Source organism: Erinaceus europaeus, chromosome 15, assembly GCF_950295315.1.
Source record: "Erinaceus europaeus chromosome 15, mEriEur2.1, whole genome shotgun sequence".
In the NCBI taxonomy this organism is placed as follows: domain Eukaryota; kingdom Metazoa; phylum Chordata; class Mammalia; order Eulipotyphla; family Erinaceidae; genus Erinaceus; species Erinaceus europaeus.
In genome coordinates this window covers 61,194,420-61,215,907 of record NC_080176.1, presented here as the reverse complement: position 1 = coordinate 61,215,907, position 21,488 = coordinate 61,194,420, and the positions used below count along the sequence as shown (strand labels likewise).

At 43.2% G+C, this 21,488-nt stretch overlaps 1 protein-coding gene across 1 annotated transcript in view; it reads left to right on the top strand.

The window, feature by feature from the left end:
* Positions 1–5,503, top strand: part of PSTPIP2 (proline-serine-threonine phosphatase interacting protein 2) — a gene marked incomplete at its 5' end in the record, with an annotated part of 58,528 nt that extends 53,025 nt beyond the window's left edge. The window contains 4 exons of the mRNA XM_060173815.1: positions 225–321; positions 862–943; positions 2,503–2,537; positions 5,446–5,503. Of these exons, the coding sequence (XP_060029798.1) occupies positions 225–321; positions 862–943; positions 2,503–2,537; positions 5,446–5,495 (264 nt within the window). The remainder of the gene's footprint in view (positions 1–224; positions 322–861; positions 944–2,502; positions 2,538–5,445) is intronic.
* Positions 5,504–21,488: the final 15,985 nt, after the last annotated feature.

Below are 21,488 nucleotides of genomic sequence, written 5' to 3'. Positions count from 1 at the left end.
TTGATTTTACTTATTACATATGAGAGGGGCAGTTTTCTATCAGGAGAGAGAGACAGACAGACAGCAGAATGCTGCTCTGGTGTGTGTGGTACTGACAGGGGTCTAAACCAGGAGCCCCTGTGCTCCCCTAGTTCAGCTACTTCCTCAGTCACCAGCTCTCCTGTTCCAATAATCTATGTCACAAAATGACCCGACTTCTCCTTGGATTATGTTCTGTTTGCTAGATGTACGAACAGGTTCGTAAGAGTCTAGAGATGTGTAGCATTGAGAAGGACATCGAGTACTTTGTGAATCATCGCAAAACAGGACACACACCCCCAGGTGAGTAGGGGTGGCTCAGGGTTATTCAGGCAAATCTGTCAGCCTTTCACATGCCATTGAGCAAGAAAGCCGTGGGGAGCTAGGTGGTGGTGTACCTGGTTAAGTGCACACATTACAGTGCACAAGGACCTGGGTTCAAACTTCCAGTCCCCACCTACAGGGGGAAAGCTTTGCAAGTGGTGAAACAGGTCTGCAGTGTCTCTCTGTCTCTTTCCCTCTCTACCTCCCTCTCTTTTCTCAGTTTCCCTCTGTCCTATCTAATAAAAATAGAAAGATAAAAAAGGGGAGGAACTGGGTGGTGGTGCACCTGATTAAGTGCTCACATTACAGTGTGCAAGGACCCAAGTTCAAACTCTTCCCCTCTGCAGGGGGGAGGCTTCACAAACAGTGAAGTTGGTCTGCAGGTGTCTCTCTGTCTGTCTCCTGCTCTAGCTCTCCCTACTCTCCCCTCTCAATTTCTCTCCTCTATCTAATACTAAATAAAAAGATAGAAAAGAGACAGCAATGTCTTAATATTTGGTTTCTTGATTATTGTCCTAGCGCCCATCATGTATGAGAATTTCTACTGTCCACAGAAGAATGTGACCCCACCAGGAAAGGGAAATGCTCCAAACTTGGCCAGGTAACAGTTGGATTCTTCTCACATGAAGAAAAATGCTTCCCAGGTTGCAGACATAGCTCACTTGAACAGTGAGCTGTACTGCCACGTGCTTGAGCCAGAGTTAAGCCTGTCCACAACATTCAAGGAATCCACAGTGCCGGGGTGTCTCCTCTCCTCTCCCCTTCCCTTCCCTCCTCTCCCCTCTTCTCTCTCTCTCTCTCTCTCTGTCTCTCAGTCAAAGAAAAAAAGACTTTAAATCAAAGTGTTTATTACTAGTATTCTGAGACATATTAAAATTGGAACAATATTTATTACCGAATCTGCTTGGTGAGATTGCTTGAGTTTTGTTTTTTTTAATATTTATTTATTGTCAGGTAGAGACATAAGAGACAAAGAGAAATTGAGAGGGGAGGGAAAGACAGAGAGGGAGAGAGACACCTGCAGCCATGCTTTACCACTCATGGAGCTCCCCCCCCCCCCCCCCCGCAGGTGGGGACCAGGGGCTTGAACCCAGGTCCTTGTGCACTTTAATGTGAGTGCTCAACCAGGTATGCCACTGCCTGGCCCCATTGCTAGAGTTTTTGGAACACAGTGCTTTTAGGACAAATGTAAGTTGATTTTATGAACTGTTGTTGAGGGAGGACTGTGTCCTTAAACTCCAATGTGGCTATTACTCCCCATGCTCCTGGGCTATGGAAAGCATGTGTCAGCTCATTTCCATCCACTCTCCACCTCTCAGTCAGATTCCGCCTCTTGATTAGATAGAGTCTGAGCTAAGAATCATCTTTACATTTTTAATAAGCAACACATGAAAGCTATCCAGAACCCCAAATTAGCGTTTGAAGTTTTATGGGAACACGTCCATACTCGTTGGTTTTGCACCAGATCTAAGCAGAGGTGTGACAGTTAACACGTGCGGCCGGCCAGTCAACCCCAGTCAGCTACTCTCTGGCCCTAGCTAGTGCTGTGGTCTCTTACTTACTCTCTTCTCCTCTCTGTCTCTCTATCTCTGTCTCTCTCACTGCCTTTCTGTCTCAACCAAGCTTTGTTTCTGGCACAAAAGATCTTGAAAGAAGAGAAGCTTCTGTTTCTTGTACTCTGGACCTGAGGTCTCAGCTGGAGGCTTTTTGTCCTTTTGTAGTAAAGACAGGTGTGTCTGGGGGCGGGTGCAGGGCCATTATTACGCTTCTTAGTGCGGCTGTGTTGTGCGACTGTGTTCAACACAGAGTGAGTGCCGGACAAGCTGCTGTGTTTCCCACAATACAAGTGACGATGTTGATGGATGGAGCTGCCCTCACATCTTCCCACAGAGCTGAGATTGTCACCTGCCGATCCTGGGGGCAGGTTGGGGCTCTGTGCTCCTGACCTCTGCACCTCCTGCTCCTTGGGCTAAACAGTGTCTGCAGCCTAGATTCTTATAGGTCAGCACCACAGACCTTTCGCTTCCTTTGCACTTTTCTTGACCCTTCAGAGAAGAAACCAGGCCTGTCTTTCTAGAGCCCAATGCTTGTGGTGTGAAGTAGAGTGTTGGAGAGATAACAAGGGCTTGTCTGAAAGACTTTTGTTTCCATTTCCTACAGGAGAGGACCTCTTCCAGTTCCTAGAAGTTTGCCAGGTAGGCCACCAAGAAAGTGTTTCTGAAATGGTTAAGTAGAAATTTGAAACAAAGGAAAGAAGAGAATAAGTAAGTGTTTCTTTTTTTGTTCTTGTTTTACCGGATCCCTGCTCAGTTCTGACTTACAGTAGTGCTAGGGATAGAACCTGGGACTTAAGAGCCTCCAGCATGCACGTTGTTTTGTAGAACCATTATCCTGTATTCCCTGCACCAGGGGGATAATTAGAATCAGATGCCTGAGAAAAGAGACCTGTATCACTCTTAGTCTAATATAACTTTGCACAGATGATCTATTTTTTTATTTTTCATATCTTTAAAAAAATTTATTTATGAGAGAGAGAGCGACCAGAACCCTGCTCAGCTCTGGTTTATGGTGATGCTGGGGATCAAACTTGGGACCTCAGAGCCTCAGGCATGAATCTTTTTCAGAACCATTATGCTTTCTCCCCAGGCTCTCATTTTCATTTCAATTTTTTTTTTTTATTGGGCATTAATGGTTTACAGTCAACAGTAAAATACAATAGTTGGTACATGTGTAACATTTCTCAGTTTTTCACATAACACTCTAAACCCCTCTCCCATTCACTTTTTTATTGGTGGCCAATGACTTGATTTTTAAATCTTTTGTTATTTTAATTAAAATCGTGTTGGTTTACAATATTCTCAAGTACAGCTTCATACCTCTTCCTGTATGTAACCCTTATGGCACTGATTCGTAACTCAGCTTAAAAAAACAGTTACTGAAGTCATGAAAGAAACGTATCATAATCTGATCTGACTTAAGAAATTATTGTTATTTTTTTACTGTCAGATCCACTTTGCTGGGGAAATGTTGACTTATAGGATCATGGTTGTCATGGGGAGGGGGGGGTGCATTTCCACATTTTCTTGAGATAGCTTTTAGCACATTGCACCCAGCACCAGGCCATCATCCTGCACCCCCACAGGGGACTCAGATCCCCACACTCTCCTGAGTGCTCCTCCTTCACCTTGCGTCCCGGACCTACTGCATAGACCTCTCAGTCCATCTGTTTCACCTTGAACTGGCCATGACCTTACTTTTTAAAAAATTGTTGTTGTAGTTATTATTGTTGTTATTGATGTCATTGTTGTTGGATAGGACAGAGAGAAATGGAGAGAGGAGGGGAAGACAGAGAGGGGGAGAGAAAGATAGACACCTGCAGACCTGCTTCACCGACTGTGAAATAACTCCCCTGCAGGTGGGGAGCCAGGGGCTCGAACCAGGATCCTTATGCCGGTCCTTGCACTTTGCGCCACGTGCGCTTAACCCACTGTGCTACCGCCTGACTCCAACCTTACTTCTTAGATCCTATCTGACCCACGAGAAGAGCAAAACTGACATGTAGTTACTTTGGGCTCCACAGAAATATATTTCATACAAGACACAGACCTCTAGCAATATGCAATTTCTTAAAAACATGTTATTTCACCTGTGGTTCGCCAACCTTGATTTTCTTTTTTCTTTTATTTATTATTTATTGTCTAGAGACTTAAAGAAATTGAGAGGAGAGGGGGAGACAGAGATAGATGAGAGAGAGAGAGTGAAAGAGAGAGAAAGATATCTGCAGCTCTGCTTCACTACTTGTGAAGTGTTCTTCCAGGTGGAGATGGGGAGCTTGGATCCTGGTCCTTGCACATTCTAAAATGTTCTCTCAAACAGGTGCACGCCCCTGCTCAACCCCTAGCAATATGTGAATTAATACTATTTATTATGTGCAATTCCATGACTGGATCTTTGACTGAACACTTGTTTCATGCTCCCTTGATACTCCTGGGAAAACCACACCTTTTGGCATTTATCGTTTGTTGTGATCCCTCATAATTCTAAGGTCCCAGAGGGCAGGCATTTTGTTTCTTCCTGTTTTGCATCTAACACAGCCCTGGGCACGTAGTAGGTGTGTTGACAGATATCTGCCAGGCTAGGGTCGAGGGCAGGAGAATAAATCCAGGAACCAAGTTGGTGGCGGTAGCAATACAAATCTTTATTCGTGTGGGAGCCCCAGAGTCAGGCATAAGTCAGCAGGTTAACCACGGGGAGCCAAAACCGCAATGGCTGGGTGTCTGCCTCCTGGTCTGCACACCACACCTCCTCTAGGTCGGGATGTGGGAGAGAGAGAAACCAGAAACAGAAGTGGCTTTTATAGGATAAAATTGGAAGTGGCAAGTCAGAAACAGAAATGGCTAGGAAAGGGGGTGGAGAAAGGCAAAAGGCATGCTGGGAAAGTGGAAGCTTCCTTACCAACTGTTTCCATGGTTTTAGCTGGTGGGATTAATGTTACTCTGCAGGCAGGGCGGGTCTCGAGATAGAAAGAAGATAGATCAATGGGTGGGGATCTTTCAGGCAGAATAATGATTATGTAAATAGGCCATAGTATCAGCAATGCAGGATGGAGCAGGGGGGCTGGCTTAATGCCCGACATATATCTATTATTGGAGTGAAAGGGATGTACCCATCTGTGTTTAAGGGCATGAGAGAAGCAGTCTGTGTTTCAGCTATTAGCTTAGAAAAAATGCAGTGGCTGAAGTTTTGTCTTTGAAAAATACCACAAGGATTTGTTACTTGATACATGCGACAGCCTTACAATGACCACTTGATGGTGTGGGGCTTTGCTTAGTTTTGAGAATAGTGGTACAGTGGGGCTGCTCTGTGGGCATGTGTGTAAATGTTCAACAAATCAAGTGACAATACTAGGTTCTAGAACCTTACCTGACTGGTAGTGAGGACAGGCATTTGCAGGTTTTATTGCCATGTGTCTTTTTTCCCCCTTTTTTTAAAACAGAGACTTACTGTTGGCAGAACCTTCAGTGGGGTTCTTTGACTTAAAAAGGGTTAAAATCTTACTTATCATGAAGAAAACACTGTTGCTCTGTGTTGTGTCCTTTGCAGATGAGCCTGATTATTCTCTGGTTGATAACTACAGTTTGATCTACCAGTGACATCCATGGTAAGGACCTTTGCTCCTCACACCATCAGACTGTGTTTAGACTGGCAATTGTGCTTCTGAGATAACTGAGCAGTCTTTTTTTTTTTTTTTTTTTTTTTTTAGGACAGAGAAGTTGAGAGGGAAGGGGGAGACAGGGAGAGAAAGAGGCACCTGTAGACTGGCTTCACTGTTTGTGAAGTGTCCCCCCCTGCAGGTGGAGAGTGATGGCTTGAACCCAGGTCCTTCTGCTTATCCTTCTGTGTAGCACTATGTGTGCTTAACCAGGTGCATCACCGCCTAGCCCCACTGAAAGATCTTTACACATAGTGCAGGCAGGCAGGCAGGCTGGCACAAAGGTGAGACGCCATGGGTCCCAGTGCCACATGAGAGCACCATGGGGCCACTAGGGGAGGTTTCATGGCTGATGAGGTGGTGCTGTTGTTCCTCTTCTCTCTCTCCCTCCTTACTCTTTCTTTCCCTAAGAAATACAGAATAAAAGGTTTGGATAGAGATGCCCGCTTAGCATAGTGCTGTACCTGTGCGAGGCTGTGGGTTCATTCCTATTGCCGCATAAAAATAAATAAAACTGAGGGTCGGGAGGTAGCGTATCAGTGCAAGGACCGGCATAAGGATCCTGGTTCCAGTCCCCGGCTTCCCACCTGCAGGGGAGTCACTTCACAGGCGGTGAAGCAGGTCTGCAGGTGTCTGTCTTTCTCTCCCCCTCTCTGTCTTCCCCATCTCTCTCTATTTCTCTCTGTCGTATCCAACAACGAATGGCATCAACAATAACATAATAACCACAACAAGGCTACAACAACAAGGGAAACAAAAGGGGGAAAACAAAAGGGGGAAAACAAAAGGGGGATCTTGGGTGGTGGTGTATTAGGTAGAACTCACACATCACCATGTATAAGGACCCAGGTTCAAGCCACCTCTCCACCCTCGTAGGAGGGAAGCTTCACAAATGGTGAAGCAGGGTTCCAGCAGTTTTTCTCTCTCCCTCTATTTCGCCCTCCCCTCTCAATTTCTCTCTGTCTCTATCAAAAAGTTATATAAATAAATAAATGAAAAATAAATAAAGTGAAGCAGTTTCACATAAAAAAACAACTTTTCAAAGTTGGCTTTGTTGACCAGCCTTCTTGTGTGCTCCTGACTGTGGTGTGTTTCTAGCAGGAACTAGAGGTGTGGATGAGATGCAGGAAGTCAGATATTTACTGTCACTTTTGAAAGGAAATAAATTTTAACAGAGCTTGAAACTGAACAATTTTAAAAAAAATTTTAACTTTATTTATTTAATTTGATAGCACAGAGAGAAATTGAGAGGGGAGATAGACAGAGAGATACCTGAAGCTCTGTTTCACTGCTCATGAAGTTTCCCCCTGCAAGTGGGGAGCAGGGGCTTGAACCTAGGTCCTTATGCTTGGTAACATGTGCACTTAACCAAGTGTGCTACTGCCCAGCCCCTAGAAAATAGTTTTCCTCATTCCTCTAGAAATATATACTCTGTGACTGACAGCCAACCAGTGAAGTAGATAGGATGATGCCATGTTGTCTCGATTTAGTAGAAATAGACAGCTAGTTTATTTTAATGTAAAGTTCTTAAGGTGATTGTGAAGTATTTGTGAAGTTGCCTATTTTTTAACATTTCTTTATTTTATTTTTAATTTATTTTTTATTTAAGAAAGGATAAATTAACAAAACCATAGGGTAGGAGGGGTACAACTCCACACAATTCCCACCACCCAGTCTCCATATCCCATCCCCTCCCCTCATAGTTTTCCCATTCTCCATCCCTCTGGGAGCATGGACTCAGGGTCGTTGTGGGTTGCAGAAGGTGGAAGGTCTGGCTTTTGTAATTGCTTCCCCGCTGAACATGGATATTGACTGGTCGGTCCATACTCCCAGTCTGCCTCTCTCTTTCCCTAGTAGGGTGGGTCTCTGGGGAAGCGGAGCTCCAGGACACATTGGTGGGGTCTTCAGTCCAGGGAAGCCTGGCTGGCATCCTGATGGCATCTGGAACCTGGTGGCTGAAAAGAGAGTTAACATACAAAGCCAAACAAATTGTTGAGCAATCATGGACCCAAAGGTTGGAATAGTGGAGAGGAAGTGTTAGGGGCGTACTCACTGCAAACTCTAGTGTACTTCTGCTTTCAGGTATATATTTTGCACTAGTTTATGGATACATGTGAACATATGCTCTCTCTCTCACAGAACGTGGTCTATATCTAGGTTTTGGGACTTTGTTAGAAAGTGAACCACCTGAGATGGAATTAGAGAATACTATGAAAGGAAAGGTCTCACCCGAGTAATGAAGCTGAAGGGTTGTCATTCCACACCTGAAGTCTCTGGATACAGTCTGAGCTGAAGCATGTTGAGGTGGCAATTGTTGCGTTGCGATTGGCAGATGCAATATTTTTGATATGGATTGGGAGAGGCATGTGGGAAAGTGGGCCCTATCCAAAGGTTCCAGGACTGGGGGAAATATAAGCTCTATAGTGGAGATGTGAGGTTCCTGCAACAACAGATGAGTGGCTGAGAAAGCTGTGGTATATATACACAATGGAATACTATACAGCTATCAAGAACAATGAACCCACCTTCTCTGACCCATCTTGGACAGAGCTAGAAGGAATTATGTTAAGTGAGCTAAGTCAGAAAGATAAAGATGAGTATGGGATGGTCCCACTCATCAACAGAAGTTGAGTAAGAAGATCTGAAAGGGAAACTAAAAGCAGGATCTGACTAAATTGAAAGTAGGGCACCAAAGTAAAAACCCTGTGGTAAGGGGTAGACATACAGCTTCCTGGGCCGGTGGGGGGTGGGAGTGGGTGGGAGGGATGGGACACAGTTTTCTGGTGGTGGGAATGGTGTTTATGTACACTCCTAGTAAAGTGTAGTCATATAAATCACTAGTTAATTAATATGAGAGGGGGAAAATTAATTGTATGTCTTAAAGTTTTTAAAACACAGACTGAGTCTTTTTAATATATAGGCTGTGTATTTGATATGCGGACTCTCTTAAAAGCTTAGACCAGGTAGATCAGAAGCAACCAGTGGCACAGCTATATACAAGATACTGGGTACTATACAGCAAACCCTAACAAAAGGAATTTTCAAAGTTAACCCAATTACCAAATAATGTGATGATAACATTAACTATCCATTGTCTTTTTGAACCCTAAGACAGAAGTTGCCTATTTTAAGCAACATTGCTGTAGAAGGAGTGAAGGAATAGGATACTTCGGCCTCCAGCTATATATAACTTTCTGACCCACAAACAGATTGTAGTCTTCATGACCAGCCACATTTGCTTCTTTATTTTGGGAACCCACTTGTCCCCTGAACACTGCTCAGCTCTGACGTATGGTGGTGCTGGACATTGAACCTGGGGCCACTGAGCCTCGGGCAGGAGAGTCTGTTGTATAAGCTGCTACGCTATCTCTCCTGCCTAGAAATGTACTTTATTGTTAAACTTTAGAAATTCTATTTATTAGTGAGTGAGAGGGACAGGAGAAGAGAAAAGGAGAGAGAAAGAGAGAGAAAGAGAGAGAGAGAGAGAGGAAAATCAGATAACTCTGGTATGTTTGCTGCCAGGAATTGACCTCAGGGCCTTATGCTTAAGAGCCCAATGCTTTGGCCATCACACCACCTCCTGGACCACACTTAGTTTTATTTATTTATCTATTTATATTTATTTAATTTTCCCATCAGGGTTATTGCTGGGGCTAGCGCCTGCACAAGTCCACTGCTCCTGGAGGCCATTTTCCCCCTTTCTTTCCCTCTCTTTCTTATCTCTCTCTTTTTCTCTTTTTTAAATTTCTTAATATTTATTTATTTATTCCCTTTTGTTGCCCTTGTTGTTTTGTTGTTGTTATTGATGCCATTGTTGTCAGATAGGACAGAGAGAAATCGAGAGAGGAGCGGAAGACAGAGAGCCCAGACCTGCTTCACTCCTTGTGAAGCAATCCCCTGTAGATGGGGAGCTGGGAGCTCGAACCAGCATCCTTACACCAGTCCTTGACTTTTGCGCCATGTGTGCTTAACCCCCTGTGCTACCGCCCAACTCCCTCTTTTTCTCTTTCTTTATCTTCTTTTTTCTCTCTTTTATTTAATTAGACAGAGAGAAACTGAGAGGGGAGGGGAGACAGAGAAGGAAAGAGAAGCACTTGCAGTACTGCTGCACCCAAGTTTCCCCCTTGTGTGTGGGGACTGGAGGCTTGAACCTGGGTCCTTGCACATCGTAACTTGTGTGTACCCACCTGGGTGCACCACTACCTGGTCCCCTGGAAACTTTTATCTCACAGCAAGAGGCAAGGCCCACATTCGGTGGTAGAGCAGGAACATGGAAAATGAGTGCCTTCCAGCCTCCCACGTAGATGGTGGTTGAGGCAGGGTCAAGAGTTTCTGTTTATTTATTTCCTTCCTGCCTTTCTGTGTTCTGGCAAAGGGTGTAGTTGCATGATAGTGACATTTGACCCACTGACTCTACTACAAGCCCAAGAACTTGATGTTTTGTTTTATTTGTTTATTTTTAAAAATATTTATTCCATTGTGTTGCCCTTGTTGTTTTATTGTTGTAGTTATTATTGTTGTTGTTATTGATGTCGTCATCGTTAGCTAGAACAGAGAAATGGAGAGAGGAGGGGAAGACAGAGAGGGAGAGAGAAAGACACCTGCAGACCTGCTTCACTTGCAAAGTGACTCCCCTGCAGGTGGGGAGCCGAGGGCTTGAACCGGGATCCTTACGCCCGTCCTTGCGCTTTGCGCCACCTGTGCTTAACCCTGTTTGTTTAATTTTTACCAGAGCACTGCTCAGCTCTGGCTTATGGTGGTGCAAGGGGATTGAACCTGGGACTTCGGAGCCTCAGGCATGAGAGTCTCTTTGCTTAATCATTATGCTGTCTCTCCTGCACTAAGAACTTGATATTTGGCAACAGGGGCAACAAAAGGGAAAATAAATAAATTAAATAAAAGATAAAGTCTTAAAAAAAAAGAATTTGATATTTGAATGCAAGATGCTAATGCTAACACACTTGTTTGAACTGTATTATTTTATCAGCTTCAACTCAATTATTAGGAAGGAATTCAGCTATCCAGTTATAGAGAATTGACATCGGAATTTTTTTCTAAGTTTTTTTTTAAAGATTTTAAAAAATATTTATTTATTTCCTTTTTGTTGCTCTTGTTGTTTTACTGTTGTTGGATAGAACAGAGAGAAATGGAGGAGGGGAAGACAGAGAGGGGGAGAGAAAGATAGACACCTTCAGACCTGCTTCACCACCTGCTAAGGGACCCCCTGCAGGTGGGGAGCCGGGGCTCCAACTGGGACCTTGTGCAGGTCCTTGGGGTCCTTGAACTTTGCGCCACATGTGCTTAACCTGCTGCGCGGCCGCTGACTCCCTTTTTTTTTTTTAAAACAAAACAAAACAAAACAAAACAAGACTGAGCACTGCCCAGCTTATGTGCTGTCTTATGGTGGTGCTGGGGATTGAACCTGGGATCTTTGGTGCCTCAGGCATGAAATTCTTTTTGCATAACCATTATGCTATCCCTAGACCTGACATCGGAAATTTATTTTATTTATATTTTATTTATTCATGAGAGGGGTAGGGGGAGAAAGAAAGAACCAGACATCATTCTGGTACATGTACTGCCAGGGATTCAACTCAGTACCTCTTTGCTTGAGAGTCCAACACTTTATCCATTGTACCACCTCCTGGACCACATTTTAAAGAAACGCAGTAGGTTAAGTGCACATGGCACAAAGCACAAGAACCGGCATAAGGATCCCAGTTCGAGCCCCCGGCTCCCCACCTGCAGGGGAGTCGCTTCACAGGCGGTGAAGCAGGTTTGCAGATGTCTTTCTCTCACCCTCTTTGTCTTCCCCATTTCTCTCTGTCCTATCTAACAACGACGACATCAATAACACCAAAAATAACTACAACAATAAAAAAACAAGGGCATCAAGAGGGAAAATAAATAAATAAATAAATATAAAAGGAAAAGTATCTACCTTATTAATAGCTTAGTTAAAAGTTTATTATAGAGAGTCAGGCGGTAGCACATCGGGATAAGCTTAGGTGGCACAAAGCGCAAGGACCGCGTAAGGATCCTGGTTTGAACCCCTGGCTCTCCACCTGCAGGAGGCGCCGCTTCACAAATGGGGGAGCCGCTTCACAAGCGGTGAAGCAGGTCTACAGGTGTCTATCTTTCTCCCCACCCTGTCTTCCCCTTCTCTCTCCATTTCTTTCTGTCCTGTCCAACAATGACAACAACAACAACAACAAAAACAAGGGTAACAAAACGGAATAAATATTTGTTTAAAGTTTATTACAGTATTTAATGTTCTTTTTTTACTATCTTTATTTATTGGGTAGAGGTAGCCAGAAATTGAGAGGGAAGTGGGTTAGGGAGAGAAACAGAAAGATACCTTCAGACCTGCTTCACCATTCCCAAACCTCTGCCCTTGAAGGTGGACCCTGGGGCCTTGAACCTGGCTCCTGTGCATTGTACCGTGTGCGTTCAGCCAGGTACACCACCACCCAGCCCCATGTTTAATATTCTTTGAATGAGCCTGACATTGAAATTTAAGCAGGAAAGTTTAAGAAAGTTCAGTTTGTTCTATGTTGTTAATTTTAGCTTCCATTCCAATTTTTTTTTTTTGCCTCTGCAGTGGAGGTTATTTTTTCCCTTTTTGTTGCCCTTGTTGTTATTATTGTTGTTGTTATTACTGTTGTTGTTGTTGTATAGGACAGAGAGAAATTGAGTGAAGCGACTCCCCTGCAGGTGGGGAGCCGGGGGCTTGAACTGGGATCCTTATGTTTGTCCTTTCACTTCGTGCCATGTGCTCTTAACCCACTGTGCAACTGCCTAGCCCCCTCAGTTTTTAATTCTAATATGTTTAGGTAAAGACACATTATGACTTTTCAACAAAAAATTATGTGCATCAAAAATATAAATAAATGTGTAATTTACCATACAACGATGCTATCATCACCACTTTCGAGCTGTATTGCTTGGAATACACACACCCCTCTTCTTTTGCTTTTCTCAGCCAAGCACACATATTCTTAGCCATTACACTCAGACAGAACGGGGTACTGGCAACCATGGCTAATTCATGTCATTTCTTTCTAATTTTCTTTCAGAAAACAAAGCCTGTTCCAAGTGGTGCTTCTGTCATGTGTGAGGAGGCCTTCCGCGGAGCAGAAGCTGTCAATCTTGATGACGTTGGCTTGCTAGAAATTTGATATTTTAAATTTATGATAGACACATAGTTTAACTTAAGCTAGTAGAGTCCAGCAACTTCTTTAAAAGAAGTTTACAAATTGCCCCCAAACTGAAGAATCACCCTTTTCTCCTAACATTGAAATGAATCATGTTTTTCACTTGATCCAGAACAGCCTCTGGATTCAGAGTCTCTACTCTGGGGCCTCCAGGGACGGAAAGGGGGCTGCAGAGAAGTATGCGCTGTCAGCCTGAGGAGGCCCCTGTGGATTCTGGGGCAGCGTGTCCACAGTGGCAGCACCGTGTGGTGCAGAATCTAACATCACCTGCCTGTTCTGAGCTGGAGGATGGGGAGGCCATCGGTCGGTCACACTATCTTACATGAGGCCCAGAGTGGGACCTCACCATCCTTAATGTCCCCACTGCTTAACTCCCCCTACTCACCCCTCAGCACTGTTCTCCCAGCCCTCCCTCAGGTCGGGAGGTCAGGAGGTCAGGAGATTGGGATGCTTAGCAAGATTTGAGACACAGGTGTTTTGCCAGCATCATTTCAAACTGGGAAGATGACCAGGGTTTAAATGTCAGATTTATTTTTATATGGCTCACTGTGTGTGTGGGAGGCTCAGAGCACTATGTTTAGAATCCAGTAAAAGAAACCACTGAGTATAAAGATGCCAATATTTTATGTGCCTCTGGAAAGGCGGGGTGGCGGAGTTGAGGACTTGTGATGGCTAATGGTCAGGTATATTTAAAATTTTGTTCTTTTTTCCTCTTTCTTCTTTCCTCTTTTCTTCCTCTCTTTCTTTCTTCTTCTTTTTTAAAAGTATTTTATTTAGTTATTGGATAGAAGCAGAGAAAAAGTGAGAGGGAAGGGGAGATAGAGAAAGAGAAAGACAAGAGAGACACCTGCAGCCCTCCTTCACCACTGGTAAAGCTTTCCCCCTGCAGGTTGGGACCAGGGGCTTGAAACTGGGTCTTTGTGCATGGTAATATGTGCGCTTAACTAGATGTGCCACCACCTGGCCCCTCCTGTCTTTCTCCCTCCCTCTATCCCTCTCTCTTTTTTTGCCAGAGCTATGGCTTATGGTGATGTGGGGACTTGAACCTGGGCTCTCTTCCATGTAAGACCATTTGAATTGGAAACATGAAGATATAAAAAAAAAATCATCCTGCAACTAATAAAATATGTTGTTTTATCTATTTTTCAAGATAGTTGACATTTCTGAAGAGAATTCTAGAGTTACAATCCTTTCTGGCTCTTCACAGACTCTTCCTTCAGTGGACCCTGGGGTCTTTGAAAGTGTGCAGCTCATTCTCTGCAGGCACCAGGCTCTTCCTCTGGCCATGAGGAGGCCGTGTGCATTTTGTGTGACACAAGTACACTGGGAGCACATGCTTTGCTTTACTTAGTGACAGGTTCATAGCAGCCATACTTCTCCACCATGCTGTCAAGTTGTCACAGGGGAAAATCCCTCTTTTCTTTCTCACTCTCCATGCAGCTGCTTTCCCAGAACTACAGAGTGATGGAAAGAAGTCTGCTTACTTCCCTCTCACAGCACACTGTACTACCCTACTGAAAGCAGGACAGGAAACTTGCATCACCCTGGGGCATCCTTTTGAGAAACTCAAGTTTGCAAGGTCCCTTGACTTCCCCAAATTTACACACTCAGGAAAGTTTTCTTTCAATGTAGAACTTTCTTTTTCCTTTTCTTTCCTTTTTTTTAAATTTTAAAGCATTTTATTTGTTATTGGAAATTCCTTGGGGGTTCTTACCTTTATCTCTGCTGGTCAGTGAAATTGAGGGGAAAACATTTTATAAATAAAAATAATATTCTGTTGTTTTTAATAGCCTATCTTCATATCAGTTTGACAGGCAGTTAAATAAAAGGTCTTTGCCCTACTATGATTCCATCCTGACTTCCCTGGGCAGATGACCTTACCAATGTGTCCCAGAACCAGACCGAACCTCCCCAGAGCCCTACCCTACTAGGGAAAGATAGAAACAGGCTGGGGGTATGGATCCACCTGTCAACACCCATGTTCAGCAGAGAAGCAATTACAGAAGCCAGACCTCCCACCTTCGGCACCCTATAAAGAATTTTGGTCCATACTCCCAGAGGGATAAAGAATAGGGAAGCTTCCAGTGGGGGATGGGACACAGAACTCTAGTGGTGGAAACTGTGTGAAATTGTACCTATTATCTTACAATCTTGCTTATCATTATTAATCACTAATAAAAATGAAAGGTCCTTCATGATGGGTCTAGACCTCTAACAGATCCCTTTCTCCACTGCCACTATTCATCTCCATCAGGAACAACATAATGGGCCCCTTTGTGGGCCCCAGTAGGACCTTGACCTCAATGTGGATCAACAATAGTAGGGACTGTTCCATTCTCTGAAGGGAGGTTGGGCAACATACTCTACCACTTGAGGAAGATGGGTCCTGAAATTAGTGCAGCCTGGAATGTTCCTAGCTGTGACCACAGACTGTGGGCTCAGACCTACAGGGATGCAGTGGTTACATAGGCTCCTGTGCTGAATATGGGCCCCAGATCAAATCGATGGAGTTTACAGTTAACAATGTTTATATACTTTCCCCATATTTGGGAGCTGCTCTCTTTCCTGAGATTTTTCTTTTTCTTTTCTTTTTTTCTTTTTTTTTTTTTTTAACCATAGCACTGCTCAGTTCTAGCTTATGGTGGTGTGGGGGATTGAACCTGGGACTTGAGAGCCTCAGGCATGAAAGTCTCTTTGCATAACCATTATGCTATACCCCCACCCTTTCCTGATCCAACTTTATAGTCCTTTTTCCAACTACGACACCACCTCCCCAGACAATAACTTGGGCCCACCTGCAATGCTATCAGACTCAGGCAAAAACTAGTAAAGTCATTGGCCCCTTAGAATATACCTTAACTACACCTACTAGTTTTTTTTCCAAAATAAAGACCCCAAATCTCCATCTGCAATATTCATGCCTTTAGGTTCATGATTAGTCGACAACTTGTTTTACTTTGTATCTTAACTCTTTTTCAGCCACCAGGTTCCAGGTGCTGCCATGATGCTAGCCTGACTTCCCTGGGCAGATAACCCTACTAGTGTGTCCTGGAGCCCTGCCTCCCCAGACCCCTGCTCCACTAGGGAAAGAGAGAGACAGGCTGGGAGTCTGGATGACCTGTCAATGCCCATGTTCAGCGGGGAAGCAATTATAGAAGCCAGATCTGCCACCTTCTGCACCCCATAATGACTCTGGGATTAAAGAATAAAGAGGGATAAAGAATAGGAAAGCTTTCAAGTGAGGGGATGGGATAGGGAGTTCTGGTGGTGGGAGTTGTATGGAATTGTACCCCTCTTATTCTATAGTCTTGTCAATATTCCCATTTTACAAATAAATAAAAAAATAAAAATAAAAAGCTAACACTCATCAGGAAAGACACATGTACGTGTGTGTGGTGCGGTTATAGTTAGAACAGCCAACAAAAAACAGAGACAACTGTCATTGCCAATGACATGAGTAGACAAAGAAAATGTGGTCTGTGGGGCCGGTCCTTTTGGCAGAGAAAAGGATGAGTTGCAGTGACCAGGGTCATGGTAGGACAGCAAAGACAGATCTGGTGCTGGGTAAAGTGCTCAGCTGACTCTTCTTGAGGTCGTAGGTCAGTACCCAGCAGTGCCTGGGAACAGCACGGATGTTGAACCAGTGCTTTGGTTCTTTCTCTCTTTTTTCTCTGTTTCTCTCTCTCCTCCTCTCTCTCTAAGCATATAGAGTTTTTGAAAACTGGACCAGGGCATTTGCTTGACAGTATCACACACAAGCAAGGTTCTTGTTCACTCCCTAGTGACACATTGTTGTGACCCCAACAGGAGTTTGGGACTATTAGCATATGAATGATGTCACCCTAAGGCAGGACACACAGGGAAGGGAAGGTATAAAGCACGGGGACTTTGAGCAGGTCACTCTCTTTTGGCTGCTGCTTCTTCTCCTGGTCAGAAGCATCTTGGCAGAGGTGCCCCAGGTATCCTTCATGGCTACTTCTCCTGGGAACTAAACACGTATGACTCTGCTAGCTGGTAAACTTTTAGACCACTTTACAGCCATGAGAAACCTTTACCAGAGCTGATAATTGTTTATCTTATGGGACTAAACTTTTAATAACTATACTCAGACTTTATGGACCTACTGTACTCTTAACCCTTGATGATAATGGCTTATTTTGCCTTTTACCTGTTTCACCCTAATAAACCTTGTATTGTTTAAACCAGTCCCAGCTCCCTGCTGTGAATCCTTTAATGTGCCTCAGCTGCCCCACAAACCCCTCTTTTAAGATAAATAACAGCACCACATTAAAAAAAAGAGTTTCTTCCTCATGTTGCCTGAGCACTAATTGGAAGGAGTGCAACTAAACTGTGAGCAAGGAGGCATCATGCTTGCAGAAGTCTTTCAGCAGACAGTGAATGTTGAATTGGGTCCTCAGGGAAAGGGGGGGGGAATCCAACCAGTTAGCATAAAAGTTAGAGAAAGAAATTTCAGCAATATATGTAGGCAGCAAAGTAATTCTAGATGATAAGGACTCTTTTTCCTTTTTTACTTAACCTTATCTTAATGGGACTAAAGTTTTAATAACTATACTCAGACTTTTTCTGTGTGGAGTCATTGCTTTGGTGAAGTCATTCAGACAGACAGACACACACGGACACAGAGACACTGCAGCACCAAGCTCCCTCAAGTAACAGAGCACTTCCAGTGTGGCTCTAGGCCTTGAGCCTGGCTGTTATCATTCTAGCCCAAGGATTCCTTCTCACTTAGAGATGTGGCAGCCCAAGTCAAGTCCCTATTGAGATGGCATCATATGAAGCTGCCCATTCAGCTGAAATTCTGGAATCTTTTATCATGAAGACTGTCTCCATGCCTCTCTTGTATAAAACAAGCTAGTAACACCCAGATTAACAACATCCAGGGTCTCTAAAACTTAGTTCATTGTAGGGACAAAAATAATTCCAAATTAAAGTATATAGATAAGTGGGTAAATTAAATTAAGGTACACATACACAGTGGAAGACTGCTTAGCTATAAGAATAAATGGAGAGATTTCCAGAGGCAAGACTATGGAGCAGCAGCAGCTGTGTTTCTCTCCTCTCCCGGGTCAACTAGGAGTACCAAAGGAGACCACCTGGGACCACAACAAGACAGAACTAGAATGACTTCAGGAACCCACCAAATCACTGGTGAGTGCAAACACATGTGGCTCATGGACAGAGAGGAGCCTAGGGAGAGATTAAGTGGCTGGTAACAGTCCGGCAATTTATCAGTTGAGACACCACCTCAAGTCTATTTCATCAACAAAAAGATGGTTGAAGAGAGGAGAGGACTCTCCTGAGACTCACCAAATGCAACTCTGAGTCTCCATTGCTACTGCCCTCAAAATCTGGAGCAGCGGCAGGGAAGCCCTGTGCTGACACCAGGGGACAGGGAACTAACCAGGAAACTCAGGAGAAGATCTATAACTGGGTGGCCTAGCAGTCGGGCTGTGAGAGTCTATTTGCATAACCACTAGATTATCTCTGCCACACCCTGCTTTTTATCTCTTGGTCAGGAGTCAGTGATTAAGCTAAGAAGCCTACTTACAGTTTAAAAGCCCTCAGGCTCCCATGGCCTACAGTGAAGAAAAAGAACAAAAGAGGCTTTTAAGCCACTGAGCTCCAACTCAGGGATTAAAATACTATTGAAACAACTGTCAACTTCCACTGATGAACCCTTTAATTGCCTTACTTAGACACAAGTCAATCCAGGCAAGAGTGATCAGTAATTTGAAAAGTACTGAGAGAGGGACCTCATAACATACAATATAAAACGGTTAAACCAACAAGAAGAAATATTGGAGAAATGAACCAGGATAGGAGTCAAGTTAAAAGCCCCCCCCCAAAGGTTGAAGCATAAAATAATGAGGCCAACATCCAAACACTAGTGAAGGAAATAATCACAGGAGTGAGTAAAAAGTTTGAAAGAATTGTCATCAAAAATGCAGAAACAAAAGTTGGGTGGTAGTGCAGTGGGTTAAGCGCACATGGCACAAAATGCAGGGACCTGTGGAAAGATCCTGGGTGGAGCCCCTGGCCCCCCACCTGCAGAGGAGTCACTTCACAGGTGTTGAGCATGTCTGTAGGTGTCTATCTTTCTCTCCCAATCTTTGTCTTGCCCTCTGCTCTCCATTTCTCTCTGTCCTGTCCAACAACAATGACATCAATAACAATGATAATAATAGTCACAACAATGGTAAAACTACCAGGATAACAACAGGGAAAAAATGCCTCCAGGAGCAGTGGACTCATGGTGCAGGCACCAAGCCCTGGCAATAACCCTGGAGGTAAAAAAAAAAAAAAAAGTAGAAACAACAAATGAGACTCTGGAAGAAAACACTAATAATCTCAAGGTTATTAGAGAGCTGAAAGCTGAAATAGCTGAGCTAAGAACCCAACTAGCTGAACAAGCTAAAACAGTATCAGAACAGGGAAACAAAATAGATGAACTCCAGAAAACAGTAGAGGGGAGAGAGAATAGGATAAATGAGGCTGAAGACAGAATTAGCAAGGTTGAGGACAAATTAGAGACAACTAAAAAAGAAGTAAGAGATCTCAAAAAGAGATTCAGAGATACTGAAAACGACAACAGAGAACTATGGGATGACTTGAAAAGAAATAATATATGCATTATTGGCATACCAGAGGAAGAAAGAGAGGGAGAGGAAGAAAGCATTCTTCAGGCCATAATAGCTGAAAACTTCTCTAGTCTAGACAACATAAAAGACATAAAGATTCAAGAGGGCCCCAAGCAGATTTAACCCAGACTTAAAGACACCAAGACACATCATATTTAGAATGGAAATGAATAAGGATAAAGAAAGGACCGTGAAGGCTGCAAGAGAAAAACAAAGAATCACCTACAGAGGAAAACCCATAAGATTAGCAGCAGACTTCTCTACACAAACACTACAGGCCAGAAGTGAATGGCAAGATATCTATCGAGTGCTCAATGAGAAAGGCTTTCAGCCAAGAATACTATATCCTGCTAGACTGTCATTCAGACTAGATGGAGGCATAAAAACCTTCTCAGACAAGCAACAGTTGAAGGAATCAACTATCATCAAGCCTGCCATGAAAGAAGCTCTGAAAGGTCTCCTATAAACAGTCAGACCACCATAAATAGGACATATATCAAAACACTCTAAAACTCTGCAAGAATGGCATTAAAATATCTCCAATCTGTGGTCCGGGAGGTGGCGCAGTGGTAAAGCTTTGGACTCTCAAGCATGAGGTCCCGAGTTTGATCCCCGGCAGCACATGTGCCAGAGTGATGTCTGGTTCTTTCTCTCTCCCTCTATCTTTCTCATAAATAAATACAAAATAAATTTAAAAAAATATTTAAAAAAAAATATCTCCAATCTTTGATATCAATAAATGTCAATGGCCTGAATTCACCTATTAAAAGACACAGAGTAGGAAGATGGATCAGAAAACACAACCCAACAATATGTTGTCTACAGGAAACTCACCTAATGCAACAAGACAAACACAGACTTAAAGTGAAAGGATGGAAAACTATCATTCAAGCCAATGGTCCACAAAAGAGGGCAGGAACAGCTATTCTCATATCTGACATGATAGACTTTAAAATAGATAAGATTAAAAAAGATAGGAATGGACACTACTTAATGCTCAGAGGATCAGTCAATCAAGAGGACTTAACAATTATTAACATCTATGCACCCAATGAGAAGCCATCTAAATACATCAAACGTCTACTGATAGAGCTACAGCAATATATTAACAGCAGCACAGTCATAGTAGGGGACTTTAACACCCAACTCTCTCTACTTAACAGATCATCCAGGCAGAAAATCAATAAAGACATAAGGGAGCTAAATGAAGAGATAGATAAACTAGAACTATTGGACATTTTCAGAGTCATGCATGCCAGGAAACTGGAATACACATTTAACTCAAATCCACATGGGTCATTCTCAAGGATAGACCATATGTTAGGCTACAAAGACAGCATCAGCCAATTCAAGAGCATTGAAATCATCCCAAGCATCTTCTCAGACCACAGTGGAGTTAAACTAATATTTAACAATCAACAAAAGATTAGTAACAGTCCCAAAATGTGGAAGCTCAACAGTACACTTCTTAACAACTTCTGGATCAAAGAGGAAATCAAGGAAGAAATCAAAATGTTTCGAGACTTCAATGAAAATGAAGACAAAAGCTATCAAAATATTTGGGACACAGCTAAAGCAGTACTGAGAGGGAAGTTCATAGCTATACTAACACATCTTAGAAAACAAGAAAAAGCACAAATAAACAGCCTACTTGCACATCTTAAAGACCTAGAAGAAGAACAACAAAGGAACCCTAAAGCAACCAGAAGGACAGAAATCACTAAAGTTAGGGCAGAAATCAATAACATTGAGAATAGGAAAATCATACAAAAGATCAATGAAAGTAAATGTTGGTTCTTTGAAAGAGTGAACAAAATTGACAAACCTTTAGCCAGACTCACAAAACAAAAAAGAGAGAAGACCCAAATAAATTGGATAGTAAGTGAAAGAGGAGATATCACAACAGACACCACAGAAATTCAACATATCATGTGAGGCTATGAACAACTATATGCCAACTATATGCCACCAAGCTAGAAAACCTGGAAGTAATGGACGATTTCCTAGATACCTACCAACTTCCAAAACTAAGTAAAGAGGAAGTAGATAACATGAACAGGC